Genomic DNA, 18,210 nt, shown 5'->3' with positions numbered 1-18,210 from the left:
GAAACCGACTGTCTTCAGAAAATTGGATGTCATTTTCATTTAATCTTGCATGTAATGTCTGATAAAGCAGTGTTTTTTGAGGGAGCGCTGCTTTGTGTACAGCCTTACCGGGGAAACCTCGAGCTCTACCACTCCAACAGCGCCTCCTGCTGGCAGAAAATGAGTTTGCATATATGTTGTTGACATCCTATCTAAAACGTGATTTAGCCAAAAAAAAAAAAAACAATAACGTTACCACTCTAATATGTCTTGCAATATACGTGCGCTCAAAGGTTCTGTGCGATCCTCTTGTTCAATATTCTGGGAGTCTGAATTCGGCTCAAATTGATATGGCAATATTGACGCCATCCTTAAAGTATTTAAATCATTTTTTACCTCTAATACACCACTATGTCCAACTGTCTTTGGGCACGCGCACGGCATCCGGTGCGTGAGGTGTGTACGCGCTCTGGCGTAGTTTACGCAAGCGCCGGAAGTGATCTCTTGTGCGCATACTTCACTCATTGTTTACACAGTGCACAGTCATTGTAGGTATGACGGCTAATCAAAATGGTACTTACTTGTGCTTATCCGGATTGTTCAAACCGACTTAAAACTAAAAGATTACGTTCTCTCGCGCGAACTCATTCGGGAGTGGTGACTTTCCACGTATTCCCAACTTCTGAGCCTGCTCGCCTGAAGTTATGGTTGATTGCTCTTCGGCTGGATATCAACACACCCATTAACGTAAACTACGCCAGAGTGCGTACACGCCTCATGCACCGGATGCCGTGCGCACACCCAAAGACAGTTGGACATAGTGGTGTATTAGAGGTAAAAAATGATATAAATACTGTTTGGTTTCTGGCACAAACCGATCGTTTCGTGTCTTAGGACATCAATGTGTCGTCACGAGCCACAGGGTTTAATTTGGATTTGTCTGTGCATGTTTTTTTTACTCTCATAGATTTTGTTACCATTGCCATGCATTATACAACTGATAGACTGCAACGGTTGGAGTTAAAAATCATCATATGTGTTCTACTGAAGAAACAAAGTCACCTACATCTTGGATGCCCTGGGGGTAAGCAGATAAACATCAAATTTTAATTTTTGGGTGAACTATCCCTTTAACTAAACCGGAGCAGATGAAACTTGCTGCTTTGGTAAGGGGCGGGGCAGTACTGAAATGCCGCCTAAGCTGTTCGCCAATCACAACGCACTGGGACAGCTAACCAATCACATCAAATTTCGTTTTTCGGAATGCGGGCCTTCATCAAACTAATCGAGCCGTTTGTGCCAGGATGGGGAGAAAGGTAAAAAATAATGCGTTTTTCGAACCACCAAGCATGAGAGCATGTTCTAGTACACCCCCAAAACAAATTCAAGACATTGTAAAAGAGCATAGTAGGACCCCTTTAAAAAAAACTTCATTAATAATCCATTAAGAATCTTTAATCCAATAGCAGATTCAATGATACTTGTTACTACGTAGCAGTGAAGAATGATACCTCGCTTGACCAGGTAGACTTGCAATTGGTTCCACTGCATCAGGACTGTCACTGTTAAAATTATTCAGAGAGAGACATAATAACTATTTCTATTCATTCAAACAAATTAACAGATAGAAACTTTCAACAATAACATAACTCCTGAGCCTATATACCATAATCAAATAAATATATAGAGAGAAGACATTACGTAATGAAGATAGGATATATGAGGTTATCTGGTCTGAGGTCTGAAGCACAGGTCTGCCAGTATCGGAGAGTGGGGTGAAAGTAACCGCTGTGTAGAATAGAGTCTGCCGGCTGTGTCATCGTCCTACAGATTCAAACGAAAGACAAACACTTACTGACACAATCTACATAACTGCAGAATTATGAATCATAGTTACATATGCTAGATTAATAAATATTGTTAATCAGGTGCTTTGTCTCGTTTCCCAGAAAAAAAAAGATAAAAAATAAATAAATAATAAATCCACCTGAAAACAAAAACTGCAATAGAAAGCATGGTAAGGCTGGTTTTCAGGTCACATATGTGAAACTGAGTAGATTTTTCTCTTGTTTAAACAATAACCCTCACTACATTTAATATTTTATTTTATATTTTCTAGAAGTAAAACTAATAATTTTAATACATTTAGACATCTTAAAATAAGTATTAAAATTATTAAAAGCCTAACATTATTAAATCATTAATTGACTTACACATTATTAAAACAAAATACTGATAATGACAATAAACTATTGATTTGGGGAAAAATTAAATAACTTTACTGTAAAGAAAATTACTAATTAAGACACATTCAAAGTGGTTGGGAGCAATTCAATTATTCTGTCCACTGAATTTATGAAAATAAATCTTCTGAATGAATGAGCAAAGAGTGACTCTGACACATTCTAGCCATACAACAGACGCAAGCATGCAGAAATTCTCACTTTGCAGACAATAAACATTCATTCACCTGCTTAAGAAACCATATTTAAATCAAAGAAAATCTCCTTTTGCACATAAAAAAAATATGTATGATCAATCAAAATTACCTATTCAAACTTTGATGTGTTTTGGAGTTTTGATGTAACCCACATAACACCAACCTGACTTTTTTTTGGTACACTAATAATGAATTTATATAAATTAAACATTTTTAATTAATGGTTAAGCAGGAGACCTTAATCATGCAAGCATGCATATTGCATTAGGTCAACTCATTAATTATTTTTCATAGCTAAATGTTGAAATGTCAGTAATCATGAAACAGTTAAACAATCGTTTCAAAAACTTACGTAAGCAGTACTTACTTTACACTCTTGGTCTAATATCGCTAACAAGTTTCTCTTTGCTAATAGTGCTCGTAAACTGTTACAGATGCATAAAGCTTGTAAAATGCATACATGCAAAATGTAATTCAAGCATTCCATAAATGACTTAAATTATACAACTGAGATGAACTTACTTTGTGCTTAGTCACTGCTAATGGGAACCCGTAAATGACCGAGATCTTGCTAACTAAAGTATTGCTCCTCGAACGCATGTGCATTTCATTCTGAGAGAAGAATGTTGCTAGCTGTCAACTGTTTCCTGTTCGACGAAACTTGTATTCCTCCAGCCAGGTGGCGCTTGATGGCTCAGAAAGGCAAATTCTTCATTTAGCTACAATCAACTTTCAATACGTTTTTGTACTATAAATATTTATATATCTTGTAAATATTTAAATATGATGCTCTTGAATCTGAGATATAAATAAAATATCCTCCTGCAAGCTTTATATAATGTTTAATTTTTATCATTAAATCACACGCCTATAATTGAGACCTACATAGCGCGGAGAAATATACCAGGTACCACGTGATAGCGCTGTCTACGTTTTATTTCAGCGATGAACTTGAATGCTGCATCATAGAAAAGAAAATACAAAGTTAAAATAGCAAATTATATGTTTATAGTGAGTGTCTATAGTGAGCTAGTAGTCATTCTGGACTGGCGCTTATCCCTTTTCTGTCATTACTCTTTCTGTCTTCTTCTTCTTCTTCTTCTTCTTTTGGTTTTATGGCGTTAATCCAATATGCCATGGCTAGTTTTTCTCTTCTTAAATGTAGAGGCATTTCTGAGGACTCCACCTGTATTGCTGCAATTGGTGTCGTCTTAACTGCTCCTAGAACCAATCTTAGTGCTTTAGCTTGCATAATATCTAGTTTCTTTAATAACGTTGCAGATGCAGATTCATACACAATACATCCATAATCAAGAACTGATCTCATGAGTCCAATATATATATACACTTTAATGATTGCTTATCTGCACCCCAATCTTGTCCTGCAACCCCTCTCATTAAATTTAATACTTTACTACATTTCTTTATAATATAATCAATGTGGACTTTCCAAGTTAATTTATCATCAAACCACATTCCCAAATATTTAAAATTAGATACTTTTTCTAATGCAGACCCATAAAGTTTAAGCTGCTTATTTCCTTTAATTTTCCTCCTGGTACTCTTTCTGTCTTCTCGGCCTCCGTAGAAAATACTCTGTTTTACGGATCTCGCGATATTTCTCACGACTCACATTTGAGATCTCGCGATGGCGCTTGGAGGTTGAAAAGTAGGCGAAGGTGAGAGGCGGGCGGCAACACTGGACTGTGACTGGAGCACTGATGGCAGGAAATGACGGTAGCTCTGGTAGTGATCCGGAAATGGAAGACGAATCGTGTAGCGGGAGTGCAGCAGGGAGTGAATGGTGGAAAGTAGTCAATCGGAAAAGAAAGAAAAACAATAGTCAAGGATCATTTACGGATAGTGGAAAGGAGGATCATGTGAGTAGGAAAAATATAGAGGAATACAAAGTAATGATGAAATTTGCAGAACCTGGTATGACGATAAACCCGATTAAACTGACCAAATCTCTGAACAAAGCGTTAGGAGAAATAAATAGTGCAAAGACTCTGAGAGATGGAAACTTGATTATCATGTGTAAGGACGAAAAACAACAAAATAAGGCACTAAGTATAAATTCGATGCTTGGATACCCGGTATCATGCACATTGATGAAGACGAAGCCTTGGGTTAGAGGCGTAATAACTGGAATTCCTACTGATGTACATGCTGATAAAATGAAAAGTTGCGTTGAAGGGGGGAAGGTAATTGGAGCAAAACGGCTTCAATATGTGAGAAATAAAGAAAGGATGGACAGTCTATCGGTTATGCTTCAGTTTGATGAAGAAAGAATGCCAGAGAGGGTAAAAATAGGCTATGTAAGTTACCCAGTAAGACCATACGTACCTCCTCCACTTAGATGCTTCAAGTGCCAGAAGTATGGACATGTTAGTGCAGTTTGTAGAGGAAGACAACGTTGTGCGAGATGTGGGGGGTGATCATGTATATGGTAAATGTGGCGAAGGAGCGAAGGCAAAATGCTGCAACTGTGGGGGTGAGCATAGTGCCGGATTTGGGGGATGCATTGCTCACAAGCATGCTGTGAAAATTCAAAATGTGAGAATAACTGAGGGGTTGACCATGGGTGTTGAATCATTTCATTTGTCAAACCTCTTGAAAGAGCATGCAGAACAAGGTAAAATATATGGTGCTATTGTTAAATACATTAAAGGAATAGGATTAATCAGGATAATTTAGGAATGTGTGTGTTTTGGTTTTAAAAAATTTATTTATTTTTTTTTATATAAAATATAGATAAATATAAATATGTATTTATTAGTGCTCCACACTCCAGTCCAGTTGGTGGCGGTAAATGCACCAGAAGTTGGTTTGCCATCCGCCATAAAACGTTATTAGAAGAAGAAGAGATCTCGCGATATTTCCCCGGACTCCTATTGGAAGGTAAATAGCTCATCTCAGCTAGCTTGTGTTCTTTACAGCTGCTTATCCACCGCTGTCAATCCACCCGTTCATTACCGAGCCTTTGAAAATGTAGCTTGCGGTTATATATTTGTCTTTAACCATCACTGTGAACAATATCTGTGAGGTAAAAGTTTTTTTCAGTATATTATTAGCACATTTAATACTCGTCATCATATGCTAACTGACAGCTCGCTTGTTTATACTTACACATTCAATTCCGCCAAATGCCATCATATTAGCCGTTAATTGTCTAATAACATGTTTATCTGCATAGTGTTAACCTGGATTATGATGTATATTAAAGATACAATAGCTATGATGTTGAGGATAGTGAAATAAGCCATACTGGCGTCTGTATTGATTTAAATGTTAATCATATAGTCACAGAATACAGTCAACCATGTTTTTTGGACATGTACAATGTGACTTCATCAGTGTAGAATCTTACCAAGTGTTTTACATACAATAATTTACAAATTTGAATTGTAGTTGCATTGTTTTAGGTCTTGATAATTGAGTCTTTTTCTTCCTTTTTTCAGGTTTTGACAGGGTCAAATCTGTCAGAAGTCATAAGGTGGACCTGGTCCATCTCCAAAACAGCATGATGCTGCCAAAATAGTGAAATCATCATCATCAGTGGAGGATTTTTCATAGACTTGAATGCCCATTAAATGCTTATCTTCACTCCCAGTTTCTTAGGCTAGTGTTTTGACCTTAGTCTCCTAATAAACAACACTCAGTGGTGTCCCATTAATAATGCTGTTCTCTCTGCGAGAGGTAGTGCAATGGCTGGGCTTTGCCACATTTGAGCTGTTCCTCCACTTGGGCACGCTGCTGGTGTTCAGCGTGCTGGTGGCCCTACACATGGACGTGGACAAGCAGACTCTTGAGATGAGCTGGTGGATTGTCTTCTCTCCCTTGTTTGCTGCTGATGGCCTCAGCACTTACTTCACAGCCATTGTATCCATCCGCCTCTATCAAGAAGGAGAGAAGCGGCTGGCGGTGCTGCGCTTGCTGTGGGTGCTGACCGTGCTCAGCCTCAAGCTGGTGTGTGAGGTGCTGCTATGCCAGAAATTGGCAGAACAGAACCAGGCACAAAGTGATTTGTGGTTCGGGCTTATCGTTTCCCCACTTTTCATCCTTCTGCAGCTGCTAATGATTCGTGCTTGTCGTGTCAATTAAAGGACAAACCGTCTGCACACATGCCAGGAGTGAATCGTTGTGAACTGCAAAATCATTGTGAACTTTTTTTTTTGTATTCAAATGGTTCAAGCATGTGAACATGGCATCATAAACAATGCTTAAAATAATGTGCAATTTTGATTATTATTATTGTCCATAAGTGCTATGAGAGATTTGGTCTGGATTTTTTTCTGAATACTGTCAATGTTGCTTTATCTGTGTTAATACATACATTTATTGTTGTTTGTACAGTTGTAAATAAACCAGCAATATTCAACACTCTTGAGTTTCCTTGGTTTGTTATGACCATGCCTTGAAGTAACCTAAATTTATTTGTTTATTTAGAAAAGTTAGTTGGATGTTTGATGTTTTTGAGAGGAAAATTCAAAATAAGCCGTGTGTAAAAAAAAAATGTACGTCCTATAATAATCACTAGATGGCACTATAGATTTAATTAATCCTGCAATTTCTAATTTGTCTCATTATAGGAGCTCCTCTCAGGACAAACCATGCAATTTCATTAAGTATACATTTACAAAATGGTTTTATGATGTTTGAAGTACAGTTATATCATTAAAGAGCAGCTAGTTTCAAATTCATCACATACATATCCTTACGGATGTAGTGAAACGTTTTCTAAAATATATAACTTCTAAAGAGAAATAGAAAAATGAGCTCTTATTAAAATGAAAGCAATATTTTATTGGAAACTAAATGGATTAAATGATATCTAATGCAAACAACACTCCTGTTGCAGTATATGAATATTAAACCAAAAGGACAAAGGACATCTAATAAACAGCCTTCCTGTTACTTTATATAAGATACTAGATACACAGAAAGCATTTATATTTATTACCTGTTAGCAAGGCTGTGTTACTGTAAATAATAAACCATGTTATTTTTTGAACTTTGCACTCGGTTTGTGATAGCATAAAATAATTTAATTGAACATATGTGATCCTGGACCACAAAACCAGTCTTAAGTCGCTTGGGTTTATTTTTAGCAATAGCCAAAAAAACATTGTATGGGTCAAAATTATCGATTTTTCTTTTATGCCAAAAATCATTAGGATTTTAATAAAAGATCATTTCCCATGAAGATATTTTGTAAATGTCCTACCTTAAACATATAAAAACTTAATTTTTGATTAGTAGATATGCATTGCTAAGTAAGAACTTAATTTGGACAACTTTAAAGGCGATTTTATCAGTATTTAGATTTTTTTGCACCCTCATATTCCAGATTTTCAAATAGTTGTACCTCGACCAAATATGGTCCTATCCTAACAAACCATACATCAATGGAAATCGTATTTATTCGGCTTTCATATGATGTATAACTCTCAATTTAAAAAAATCGACCCTTATGACTGGTTTTGTGGTCCATGGTCACATATGTTAAGCCCTTACCTACTGCAACCCATTGTGGCTGTAAATGCCAACAGCTGTACTAAAGGTCGTACACCCTAATCTTAAATGAACAATTTTTCCTGCCGCCCCTTCCTGATTATGAAGTTATCTAAATTTACAGAATGCTCAGGTGCATAATAGGCTACAGCCTATAAATAACTCGACGCGCTGTACTTATGAGGCCTTGCTATAATCTTTATTTCTGTGCCTTTTAATTAATCTGATTAAAACCGAGTTATGAGAGTGACGAGGTCATTAGTCGTACCACGTCATTATATGGCATATTCTACTTTTTATCAGATTTCTTTGATCAAACAATCCGTTTTGATCCTGTCAGTCGCCTTCGTATTTGTTGCATTAGAAAAACAGTAGGTCTACTGTAATAATGTATTTACACATATATTTATTTATTTTGTTATATTTATTTTCATTTTCATTTCATTTCATTTTTTTGGGATTAAAACTAGATTATGACAGGACAAATAGTTGCACCACGCCATGGTCAAGGGAACATTACAACTCTCAGTAACCTTCGTATTTGAAATGTAGAAATTTAGAAGGAAAAAAAATGTAATTGTTTAAAATTTCTTACCTTTTGTTGCTTTGTTTCTTATGAAAATCCTTATGTATAATTTATTGCAATTTATATTATTTATATTATTTTTACATGACATTTAGAACAGATAATTTATTAAATTCAGAATGCGTTTTATTCACCAAGTGTGCACACACACACAGGAAATAATTTTTTTATTTTCCACTTAATGTTATCTTGCGTATTGTATATTGCTCCAAACAGCTTGCAGTTTTGCCCATTCATAATATAAACCGTTCCTAAATAATGAAAGGGTTAAATATATGAAATGGGCGGGTCTCGCGGTGCTTGACTGACAGGGCTCGCTTTAATCTTCACAATAGTAGAAAGTAGGGGGCGGGGCATATGTTAAAACAAAAGGTGTGCCTCAAGTCAAAATTACCAAATGAGGTGTCCACCCTGAGACGAAAAGCTGACGTCACACTCCGAGGGCGGGGTCGTGTCAGTAGACTGGCACATCATCATCATGCAGGATATATTGTTGCGGCTGCAATGATGTGCGAGTACGAATAAGAAAAGGCGCTGCAGGTACGGCGAGAGATTATTTGGATTCACACGTACCCCTATAAAACCCGTTTCTCCCATAATGTCGTGCGGGGATCTTCGCGTTCTTCGCCAAGAGCCAGGGCAGGAGAGCCCGAGGATGCCGGCCTGGAAACGCGAGATCCTTGAGCGGAGAAAGGCGAAAGGCGGTGGGTCCGGAGCAGGTGCCGAGTCCGTCGCATCTCGACTTAACGGCGAGGTAACGGCCAGCAAAAGCAAGGATGATATTAGTAGCGCACATTCTAGCAGGAACTGTACCATTACCGCTGCCAACCGCGCGACCAAAAGCCCGGATCTGTCACCGGTGAAAACAAAAGAGCACTGGACATCCGCGGACCCGAGCCGCACGGAGGAGAGAACGGCGAGAGACAACGGAGCGCATGAGAGCCTGGTATTGCAAGAGAGCTTGGGTCCGCTGCAGGAAAACCCATTCATTAATTCAGCACATCCTCGAGTTATACGGCGGCGTTCCCGGGATACGGACTATACGCGCTGAGAATATCATCATTATTGAATCCGACCCGGAGTACTTCTCGGAAGGATGTGGTTTGAAGCATGCATCGAAACTGCAGCAGAACGGCACGGTGAGCGGATACAGCTCTCTCAATGACCTGTTAGACCGGAGAGGTAGTCCGGTTACGGAGATACGCGCGAAGGAAGTGGTCATTTACGATACTGCGCTTAGTAAAAGCGAGGAGAACCTCAGCACGCTGGGACGACCCGCGTCTGCCCCGCTGGAGGGGCAAGGAAGGGTGAGTCGCATGTTACAGAAATTTGACAGGAATTATGGCAAGTTGCAGGCCAAGTCACGCAGCACGGAAAACCTCCTGGACTTGGACTGTAGTCCTGTCAGGCCAAGCTCCAGACCCAAGCCAGATGTGGTGCCAAAATGCCCAGTGTCGCCGCAAGCTGGCTCTCCACACAGCAAGGTCTTCCAAAATGTCCAGTCTTCCATGAGCAACCATCACGCCTCTCCTAGTGACTCAGGGAGTAGTACACCCGTTTCTGGATCCCCTCAGTTAGTGTCTTCCACACGTAGACGTTTCGAGGGCAGCGAGGGACGAAGTGTCACTGTGTATCCCAAGGAGGACACTGAGAGGTCTCCGTCCAAGCCTGTTAGAGAACGGGACTGGGACAGCACAGATGGGGCCTCTAAAGCCAAGGTGCCATGCTCTCCGGAGAGCCACCGTGCCCGTGCCGACTGTACTCCTAGCCCCACATCACCCCCTTTATCACCCAGCTTTGAGATCCGCCCGTCCCCTCGCCCGGATCTTTCTCTCCTTCCGCCTGGGGATCTACAGGCCCGTGCACTCGCCAACTTGCGACTCCAGTCTCGCAATTCCTTCACTGTCATTCCCAAGAGTCGTGCGGCCATTTCGTCACCTGGCAGCACCGCCCCATCCAGCCCTGTCCTTTCCCCCCCATCCCCACAACCCCTGGTGGGTGTGGCAGCTTCAGAGCCCACAGTGCCAACCCCCTCACCCGCTTCCTTCATACATTCCACACCAAAGCTTACAGAAAAGGTGACCATAGAAGCCAAAACAGGGTCTCCGCAACATACCCCACCTGCCACACCCACCTCTCCAGCCCCAGCTTCTCCGCCCTCAATTGGCTCACCTGTCAAATCAGTCTCATCTCCAAAGGAACCTCCGCTTGATAAGCTGCCTATCACAAACATTGATGACCTAGTCGTGGAGCCAACGCCACCCGTCCTGAGCCCTGCGGTGCAGAGGCGCAAAGGAAATACGTTTACAGTTGTTCCGAAACGGAGGCCTGAGGCCCAGTCTGGCCCTGCTGAGACCCCAGAAGTCGTCAGTGAATCTCAGAGCACACCACAGGCCCCTTATACCCATCTGGGAACCCTGATTAAAAAGCGTTACCCTGCTGCAGAGGAGATAAAGGTCATTGGGGGCTACCTCTCCCTTGGGCGATCCTGTCTCTCGAAGACTGGCTCAACAGGAAAAAAGGTAAATATAGTATCATATTTAGCGTAATATCTACATTGGTCATTTATTTACTATACATGTATTAAAGAAATAGGATGTCTTTATGAAGTGGCTTAGTAGGTATAGTTTACCCCAAAACAAACATTCTGTCATCATTTACTCATCCTGATGTCATTCAAAACCTGTATCACTGTTTTTCTTTTGTGGAGCACAAAAGGCAACATTAGGCACTCCCAGTCACCTTTCATTTTCATTCTGCCTAATATCTCATTTTGTGTTCCACTAAAGAAACAAAGTCATATGAGTTGTGGCACCACATAAGGGTAAGTAAATAATAGCAGAACTTTGGGTTAACTATACTTTTAAGAAGAATGCACTTTTGTGTCCTGGCAAGTGTCTTGATTAAATACATTTTTATGTTCCGGTTCAATTCTTGCCATTAACAAACCATTAACTACGACTTTTACCTCAATAACTTCTAATTTGCTCCTTATTAATAGCAAGGTAGTTGTTAAGTTTAGGTATTGGGTAGGATTAGGGATGTAGAATATGGTCATGCAGAATGTGCTTTATAAGTACTAATATGTTAGCCAATATGTTAAAAATAGGCATTCTGCGCAGCTGCGCTCACAGCGACCCGAGTTCGATTCCCATCTCAAGGTCCTTTGCCGATCCCGCTCCACTCTCTCCCAGTGCTTTCCTGTCGTCTATCTAATGTGCTATTTATAAAAAAATGCATAAAAAGCCCATAAAAATATCTAAAAAAAAAATACAAATAAATAGTCATTCTAATAACAACTAGTTAATACTGAGAATTGGTCCCTATACTAAAGTGTTAATGGTTTGTTTTTAGGTTAGAAATTTGTGCAAATACACAAAAAGGCTTTACAGAGGTTTTTCAGACATGTTTGTTGGGTGTTTATGACCTGTCCAAAGGTTCACCGTATTCTTAACCACTGCATCATTTAAGATGTGTCAACATGGATTTTGTAGTGGTCATGACACATGCAGGTTACATTGAGATACCTGCTGCTTACCTCCTGCAAGACATCAGTCCAAACAAGTAATAACTTTTCTTGTTTGATTCTTTGCTATCCATATTATTTTGTAACACAGAAGTAAGCTATTTTCTGTGAATGTGCAAGACTTCTGATTTATTAGCTGCAATAGGTAAATAACAAAGTGCATTAAAGAAGAAGAATAACAAAATGCATTAAACTGTAAAACTAGCTGAGGTACAAAAAATGTGTGTTTATGATTATGATAATGTATATTATGATAATAAATACTAATTTGCAATATCACGCAGCATAACACACTTTCAAGTTACAAATGGCTGCACCCGCTCTTAAATCAGGCAGATACAATGAAACTAATTTGTATACTTAAACCACATAAAAAATGTTTTTTGAATGTTGAATTAGATATCAAATTATCAAAACAAGCAGCATTTATTTTAGATAAAAACACTATAAGCACACTTCTAGAGCAAAATGTTTCATTACAAAAAAGATGTACCATTAATGTGATGAACTACACCTATAGGCTTATTCTGCTAGGACACCTGTGTGAACTTGATAAGGAGCTGACTTCATATATCCAAAATCACCAAAACACCAGCTAAATAGAAAGAAAAGGGTTGTTTCTTAGAAAACAATAGAAGCCGCTTGGTTTGATATTTTGTATCTAATGAAATGACATTCACAAATTTAGAAGGGCAACTTAAAAGTACAAATCTATAGAACACAATATAGAAAATGCTATATGCAAATAATATAAAAAAATATAGTTTGGGACTATGTTGTTATGGACACAGCCTGCAGTATATGCTCACATTGCAACTTTAGTTTATAACCAAATGTAAACAGCAGTAAAGATCTTGCCAGAGAAGGTCAGGTGATTTATGTAGGAAAATGAGTCATGTGTTCTGTTCGGAGTCAAGTCTAGGAGTTACTGAGGTCTAATAGAGGTCTTTGCAAGGCCATACTTGAAATTTGACTTGTTACATAACATGCTGTCATTCACAGTCAAAATCGATCTCAAAACAGGAAACCAAACTAGCAGCAATGATCCGTTTCACTTCCTCTGCATAGTGGTTCTCTCAAACAGTCATGGAGCCTTTGCTGATTAATATCAAACTTGGTTTAGATTCATAGCATGTATTAAAAGATGTAATGATTCCGGATGTTCGATTTTGTCAGTTAGAGTTTCACTTTTTTTTCTATTAATTTTTGTCTTAGCTTTAGTATTTTAGCTCTAATGCCAATGGGGATGAAATTAGAAACACTGCTTCTCTGCAAGGATTTTAGACCACTGACAGCTAGTTGTAAAGAAAATGAATATCTGACTTTCCTGTTATTGTTTTTATTCATTTAGCATTATCCATATAGGTTTTTCTTTATTGTGTACTCTGATGATTTATGATGCTACAGTCTTGCACCCTTGTTGTTTTTAAGACACCATGTCAAGTTAAAAGTAGTTTAATTTTTTCTTTCTGTATAAGCATGCGTCCTGTGCGGTGGACATCACCCTACAGGGCTGTTTACACTGTAACTATAAAGTGTTAAAGGGGTCATATGATGCTTTTTTAAAGATCATTATCTCTTTGGTTTTGAGACTTTAGTCTTTGCAACTTCAGGGATCTTATCTATGCACAATCAGCTTGTAACACTCCAAAGAGAAAGGAAAACTTGAAATAGCATCATATGACCCCTTTAATAATCATTCTAATTTCATGAGAACAGGGAAGTCCAAACCATAGCTATAACAAAAACGACACGAGTAATGATATCAGTTAATGAATGATGAAAGCATGGAATCACAGTCCTCCCGACTTTAAACAGCTTGAGCATTTATAGTTGCAGATGACAACTGCTGTGTGCAGAAACAGAAAGTTATCATCATCAGTTAGTGTGGCTGCTAATATAGTTTTTGTTGTAGTTATCGTGGTTGGTGTGAATGGGCCTTGAAGACCTAAGGTGCGCACTGCGCAGCATCACTCACATTTTCTTCAATTACTTCAATTTGAAATGCATTTGTGAGGTTACACTCTTGAACATCTTCAGTCTTTTTGTGTACATTGGAATCTAAAATGAAATCATGCCAAATTGATCATTGGCAGAAAGTCGTGGGCCTCTCCTCTGAGAAACATCCAGACGGTCAGGCCCAGTTTGGGTTAGGTTATATGCTGCTTTTGTTCTCGCTCTCTGTTGTATATCTAGGTGATTGTTACGTGTTTGAGGATTGGCTCATGCCACACCTTTGTTTTGTTGGGTTTTAGAGGTTACATTGAAGCCCTTCCTGGTCTGGAGCTTAGACAGGGCAGCAGCAATTATGGCAAAATCAGAGAGTGAATTTGTTCAAGAACCTATCTATAGACCCAAGTCTGTGTGGAACCAATGGTAAACGTGTAATAATAAATATAATTAAAATGAGCTGATTGAATTTCAGAATAAAAGCTCAGATGTCTTTGGCAGCAGATGTATGCGTGTAGCTTAGTAAGGTCTGATTTCATGAGAAAGATAATGTGATATTTGCTGAATCGGATGCCACATTTACTCTGTATTAATGGTATGGAAGATTGTGACAGAATAGGAGACGATAGCCTTACAAATGTGTGGATTATTGACTGGAAATGATAAATAGCAATTTGTCTGACAATGAATGTCTACTACATGAAATACTCCTCTGTGCTCATCAAACATTGCATTAGTAGAGTATACAGGAATCCAGTCAGCATACAGAGAACATTTATAACTAGATCTTTGATCTGAAGATGAAAATGCTTATTTTTATAGTGTGTTCACAGAAAGTTAATATTATTAAAACAAAGCCTGAGGCAGAATATGTCAGAGGATTTTCGTCATGGTTTAATACTAGCTTTTATGTCTCTGCTCATTCTTGAAGCCCTTGAAGAAGGAGTGTTTTAATGAACCTCTGAAGGTTTCATTTGGCATGGCCCAGCTTTAGAAAATGTGCGGGGGCTTTTACACAGGTGCTGGTTGCTGGTGTGCATATGTGTTGGTTGGCCATTAGTACACTCTAAGCTTATAACTGTCTTTGAGGCTGTGGAGAGTGGTTTTATGAGTGTATTATTCACTTGTAGCCACAGCCTTTCTGAACAAGGTACTTAAAATCTTACTTGTATAGGTACACTTACCACAATAATTGTGGTATGAATGGCACAAATCATGTGGCTGTTTGAGGAGAGGTGTGGATTCACTTTTCTGAGCAATCAAATTTATGGGATAGTTCACCCAAAACTTATTATGCCATCATTTACTCACCCCAAAAAAGTTTTGTTCATCTTTGAAAGAAAAAGGAAGTTATTTTTAATGAAACCTGAGAGTTTCTGTCCCTCTTTTCACCAAAATTTTCAAGCTTCAGAAAGTTTAAAAAGACATTGCAAAAGTTATTAATATCGAGAAGTTTTATCCATGAGGTAGGGCTGTGCAAAAAATCGAATGCGATTTTCATGCGCATCTCGTCAGTAAAGCCGCTCCTGTGATTAGTAGTGGTGTGTGAGCGTGACGCGCTCGCGTCATGATACTGTCGGGAATGCGCGTCCACAAGTGGTACAGATGAAAATGTGGAATAAAGTCGTTATTTTTGTTTTCTTTACGCATAAAAGTATTCTCGTAGCTTTGTAACTTTACAGTTGAACCACTGATGTCTCACGGACTACTTTGTCGATCATCTTGGTACTTTTCTGGACCTTGAACGTGGTAGTCACCTTACTGTCTATGGGAGGTTCGGAGAGCCCTCAGATGTCATCAAAAATATCTTAAATTGTGTTCCGAAGATGAACGAAGGTCTTACGGGTTTGGAACAACACGAGGGTGAGTAATTAATGACAGAATTTAAATTTTTGAGTGAACTAACCCTTTAAGGAAAGGTTAGTTCAGGTTGTTAAATGTCATGTGGTGCAACTCCCCAAGAATGTAATAATATTTATACAGTTACAATTTATGATACTTGTAAAAATAGTTTTTTTTTATGTAAATAAGGCACTCGTATTTGTCATGGACCCATAAGAATGGTTTTGTTTGGTCAACTTTTATTATGAAGTGTACAGTTAAAAAATGTAACTGTACTCTCATTGCAGATTCTTTTAGCTTGCAAGATTTATTTCAGTCTGTAAAATGTGTACTTTTTACGATGTGTGTCTTACAAACACACAAGGAGGTGGATGGAAACCCTCCTCTTCCCCTGTATAGGAGCTCATTTTCTTGCTGCTGCTCCACGGAATTCTCTCTCTCTCTCTCTCTCTCTCTCTCTCTCTCTCTCTCTCTCTTTCTCCTTCTCCTTATCCTCACTTCCTCCTTTCCTCCCCCTCCCCCCACCTCCCCTCTCTTAACCTTGCTGGTGTCCTCCAGGAAGTTCTCCTTGCAGACAGACACAGGCTCTTCAGCACCTGTGTGTTTGTGTGTTTTTTACTTTGCCCTTAGTGTGCAGTCTGTGCGCCATTGTGTCGTGGACTTTGAAGTTCAGATAATTTAATGATGTGTCCTACAGTCTTGACGACATTGTGTAATCCCATATGGACCACTTCTGTGTGTGTGAGAGAGTGTGTGTGTGCCTGTCACATGGCTGCAGTGTCTACAATAGGGTCGATGTAATTAGAATTCAGACTGCAAAGCGCCACTGTCACTGTCATGTTTAATTCAAGAGTCACTCCAGCATGTGTGTGAGAGACAGAGAGAGGAGCAGAGAGAATTTAAGAGAGAGAGAGAAAGTTGTAGTCTGTGTGAATGTGAAAGTTTTACAGCAGTGTCATGGACCTTTTTCCCATTTCCGGGTTTCTCAGCAGCGGAAGTCGTCATAGTTGGGTTAACTTGAATAGCAGTGAATGGGAGAGTACCACAAATATATTTTTTGCATTCCCATTTGCTCAAATAGCAAAAGAAAAACTCCACGATAATGTTTTCATGACTTTCAATAAAAGGAAAAAAAATTGAGAGAGACTGATAACGGCTGTCAGAAGAGAGAACGTTGTCAAATTTACCGTCCCTCCCATAGAGGCTGCATTAGAAACACCCTCGCATTAGCGTTAACTGTTTTTTTGTAATTTGATGCAAAGGTGATATAATACAAAGAATAGTGTTATAAATGTACATACATTTAAAAAAAAATACAAATATGAAAAACTTTCAAGGATTTACGATGCTGATGACCGTTAAACGTGTCATCACAGTCTTGTGAAAAGGGTCCATTGTTGCTTTTTAAGTTAATTGTATCCTTAAAGAAACAGTCCAAACCCATATGCTGTTAGTTTTTCTCTGGAACAGGTTTTGAATAATGTATTGTGTGCTTTTTTCCATGTAGTAGCAGTGAGTGGGGACCAACAATTTCAAGCTTCAAAAATGATTAAAAAAAAAACTATGATAAATAGGGATGTACAATGCAATGCCAATCAAAAGTTTGGGGTCAGCAAGATTTTTTGGTAACACTTCACTTAAAGCCTTTATGTATAATGCATTATAAAAGTAGTTTTAATGCAATAATTATGCCTTGTGTAATACACCTATAATGCATTGTACAATCTCATGAATAATTGTAACCAAAGTTTATACATTATAACACTTGTCAATTCATTGTTACACTATGCATTTTAAATTCAGTTATAATTATTTACAACGTTATAATTATTTAAGATATCATGTATTACAATGCACATTATGAATTATACCCTTTATAATGCAGCATACATAAAGGCTTTAAGTAAAGTGTTACCTTAAGTAAAGTGTTTTTTTGTTTGTTTGTTTTTTAGTAATTAAGAGTTTTTTTCCAACAAGGACACATTAAAAAGTGACAGTATAAAGACATTTATATTATAATGTTACAAAAGCTTTAAAATTGTACATAATTGCTGTTCTTTTAAACTTATCAAAGATAAAAATGAATCAGGTTTCCACAAAAATATTAAGCAGCACGATTGTATTCAACACTAATAAAAAATGATCAGAAATGTTTCTTGATCAGCATATTAGAATGTTTTCTGAAGGCTCATGTGACTTTGCAGCCTAAAGTTATGGCTGCTGAAAATTCAGCTTTCCCATCACTGGAATAAATTACATTTAAAAACAGATTAAAACAGCAAACAATAACTTTAAATTGTAAAACTGTTTCACAATATTATTGTATTTTTGATTAAATAAATGCAAAAAAAAAAAAAAAAAAAAACGAACCGA

General features: G+C 38.3%; 3 protein-coding genes across 5 annotated transcripts in view; 2 read left to right on the top strand and 1 right to left on the bottom strand.

The window, feature by feature from the left end:
- Positions 1–3,192, bottom strand: part of LOC107697986 (delta-aminolevulinic acid dehydratase-like) — an 18,162-nt gene extending 14,970 nt beyond the window's left edge. The window contains exons 1-3 of the mRNA XM_016498895.1: positions 2,942–3,192; positions 1,681–1,803; positions 1,491–1,541 (exon numbers count right to left, since the gene is read on the bottom strand). Of these exons, the coding sequence (XP_016354381.1) occupies positions 1,491–1,541; positions 1,681–1,799 (170 nt within the window). The 5' untranslated portion in view covers positions 1,800–1,803; positions 2,942–3,192. The remainder of the gene's footprint in view (positions 1–1,490; positions 1,542–1,680; positions 1,804–2,941) is intronic.
- Positions 3,193–4,105: 913 nt separating this feature from the next.
- LOC107697982 (transmembrane protein 203-like) lies at positions 4,106–6,736 on the top strand. Of its 3 annotated transcripts, XM_016498885.1 has the most exons (3): positions 4,106–4,299; positions 5,241–5,465; positions 5,881–6,736. In XM_016498885.1, the coding sequence occupies exon 3, from the start codon at positions 6,098–6,100 to the stop codon at positions 6,521–6,523; it is 426 nt and encodes a 141-aa protein (XP_016354371.1). In that variant the 5' UTR covers positions 4,106–4,299; positions 5,241–5,465; positions 5,881–6,097; the 3' UTR covers positions 6,524–6,736. The 3 variants fall into 3 exon arrangements, with proteins under 3 accessions (XP_016354371.1, XP_016354373.1, XP_016354372.1); XM_016498887.1 differs by lacking the exon at positions 5,241–5,465; XM_016498886.1 differs by lacking the exon at positions 4,106–4,299 and having other exon boundaries at positions 5,267–5,320.
- A 2,201-nt stretch (positions 6,737–8,937) lies between these two features.
- The window catches only part of LOC107697983 (taperin-like), a 33,143-nt gene continuing 23,870 nt past the window's right edge, over positions 8,938–18,210 (top strand). The window contains 2 exon segments of the mRNA XM_016498888.1: positions 8,938–9,513; positions 9,515–11,041. Coding sequence (XP_016354374.1) covers positions 9,118–9,513; positions 9,515–11,041 — 1,923 coding nt within the window. The 5' untranslated portion in view covers positions 8,938–9,117.

The sequence above is a fragment of the Sinocyclocheilus anshuiensis genome, unplaced genomic scaffold (assembly GCF_001515605.1).
Source record: "Sinocyclocheilus anshuiensis isolate Anshui unplaced genomic scaffold, SAMN03320099.WGS_v1.1 scaffold2152, whole genome shotgun sequence".
Lineage (NCBI taxonomy): Eukaryota > Metazoa > Chordata > Actinopteri > Cypriniformes > Cyprinidae > Sinocyclocheilus > Sinocyclocheilus anshuiensis.
The sequence above is the reverse complement of the archived record's forward strand: the minus strand, read 5'-3'. Positions and strand labels throughout refer to the sequence as shown.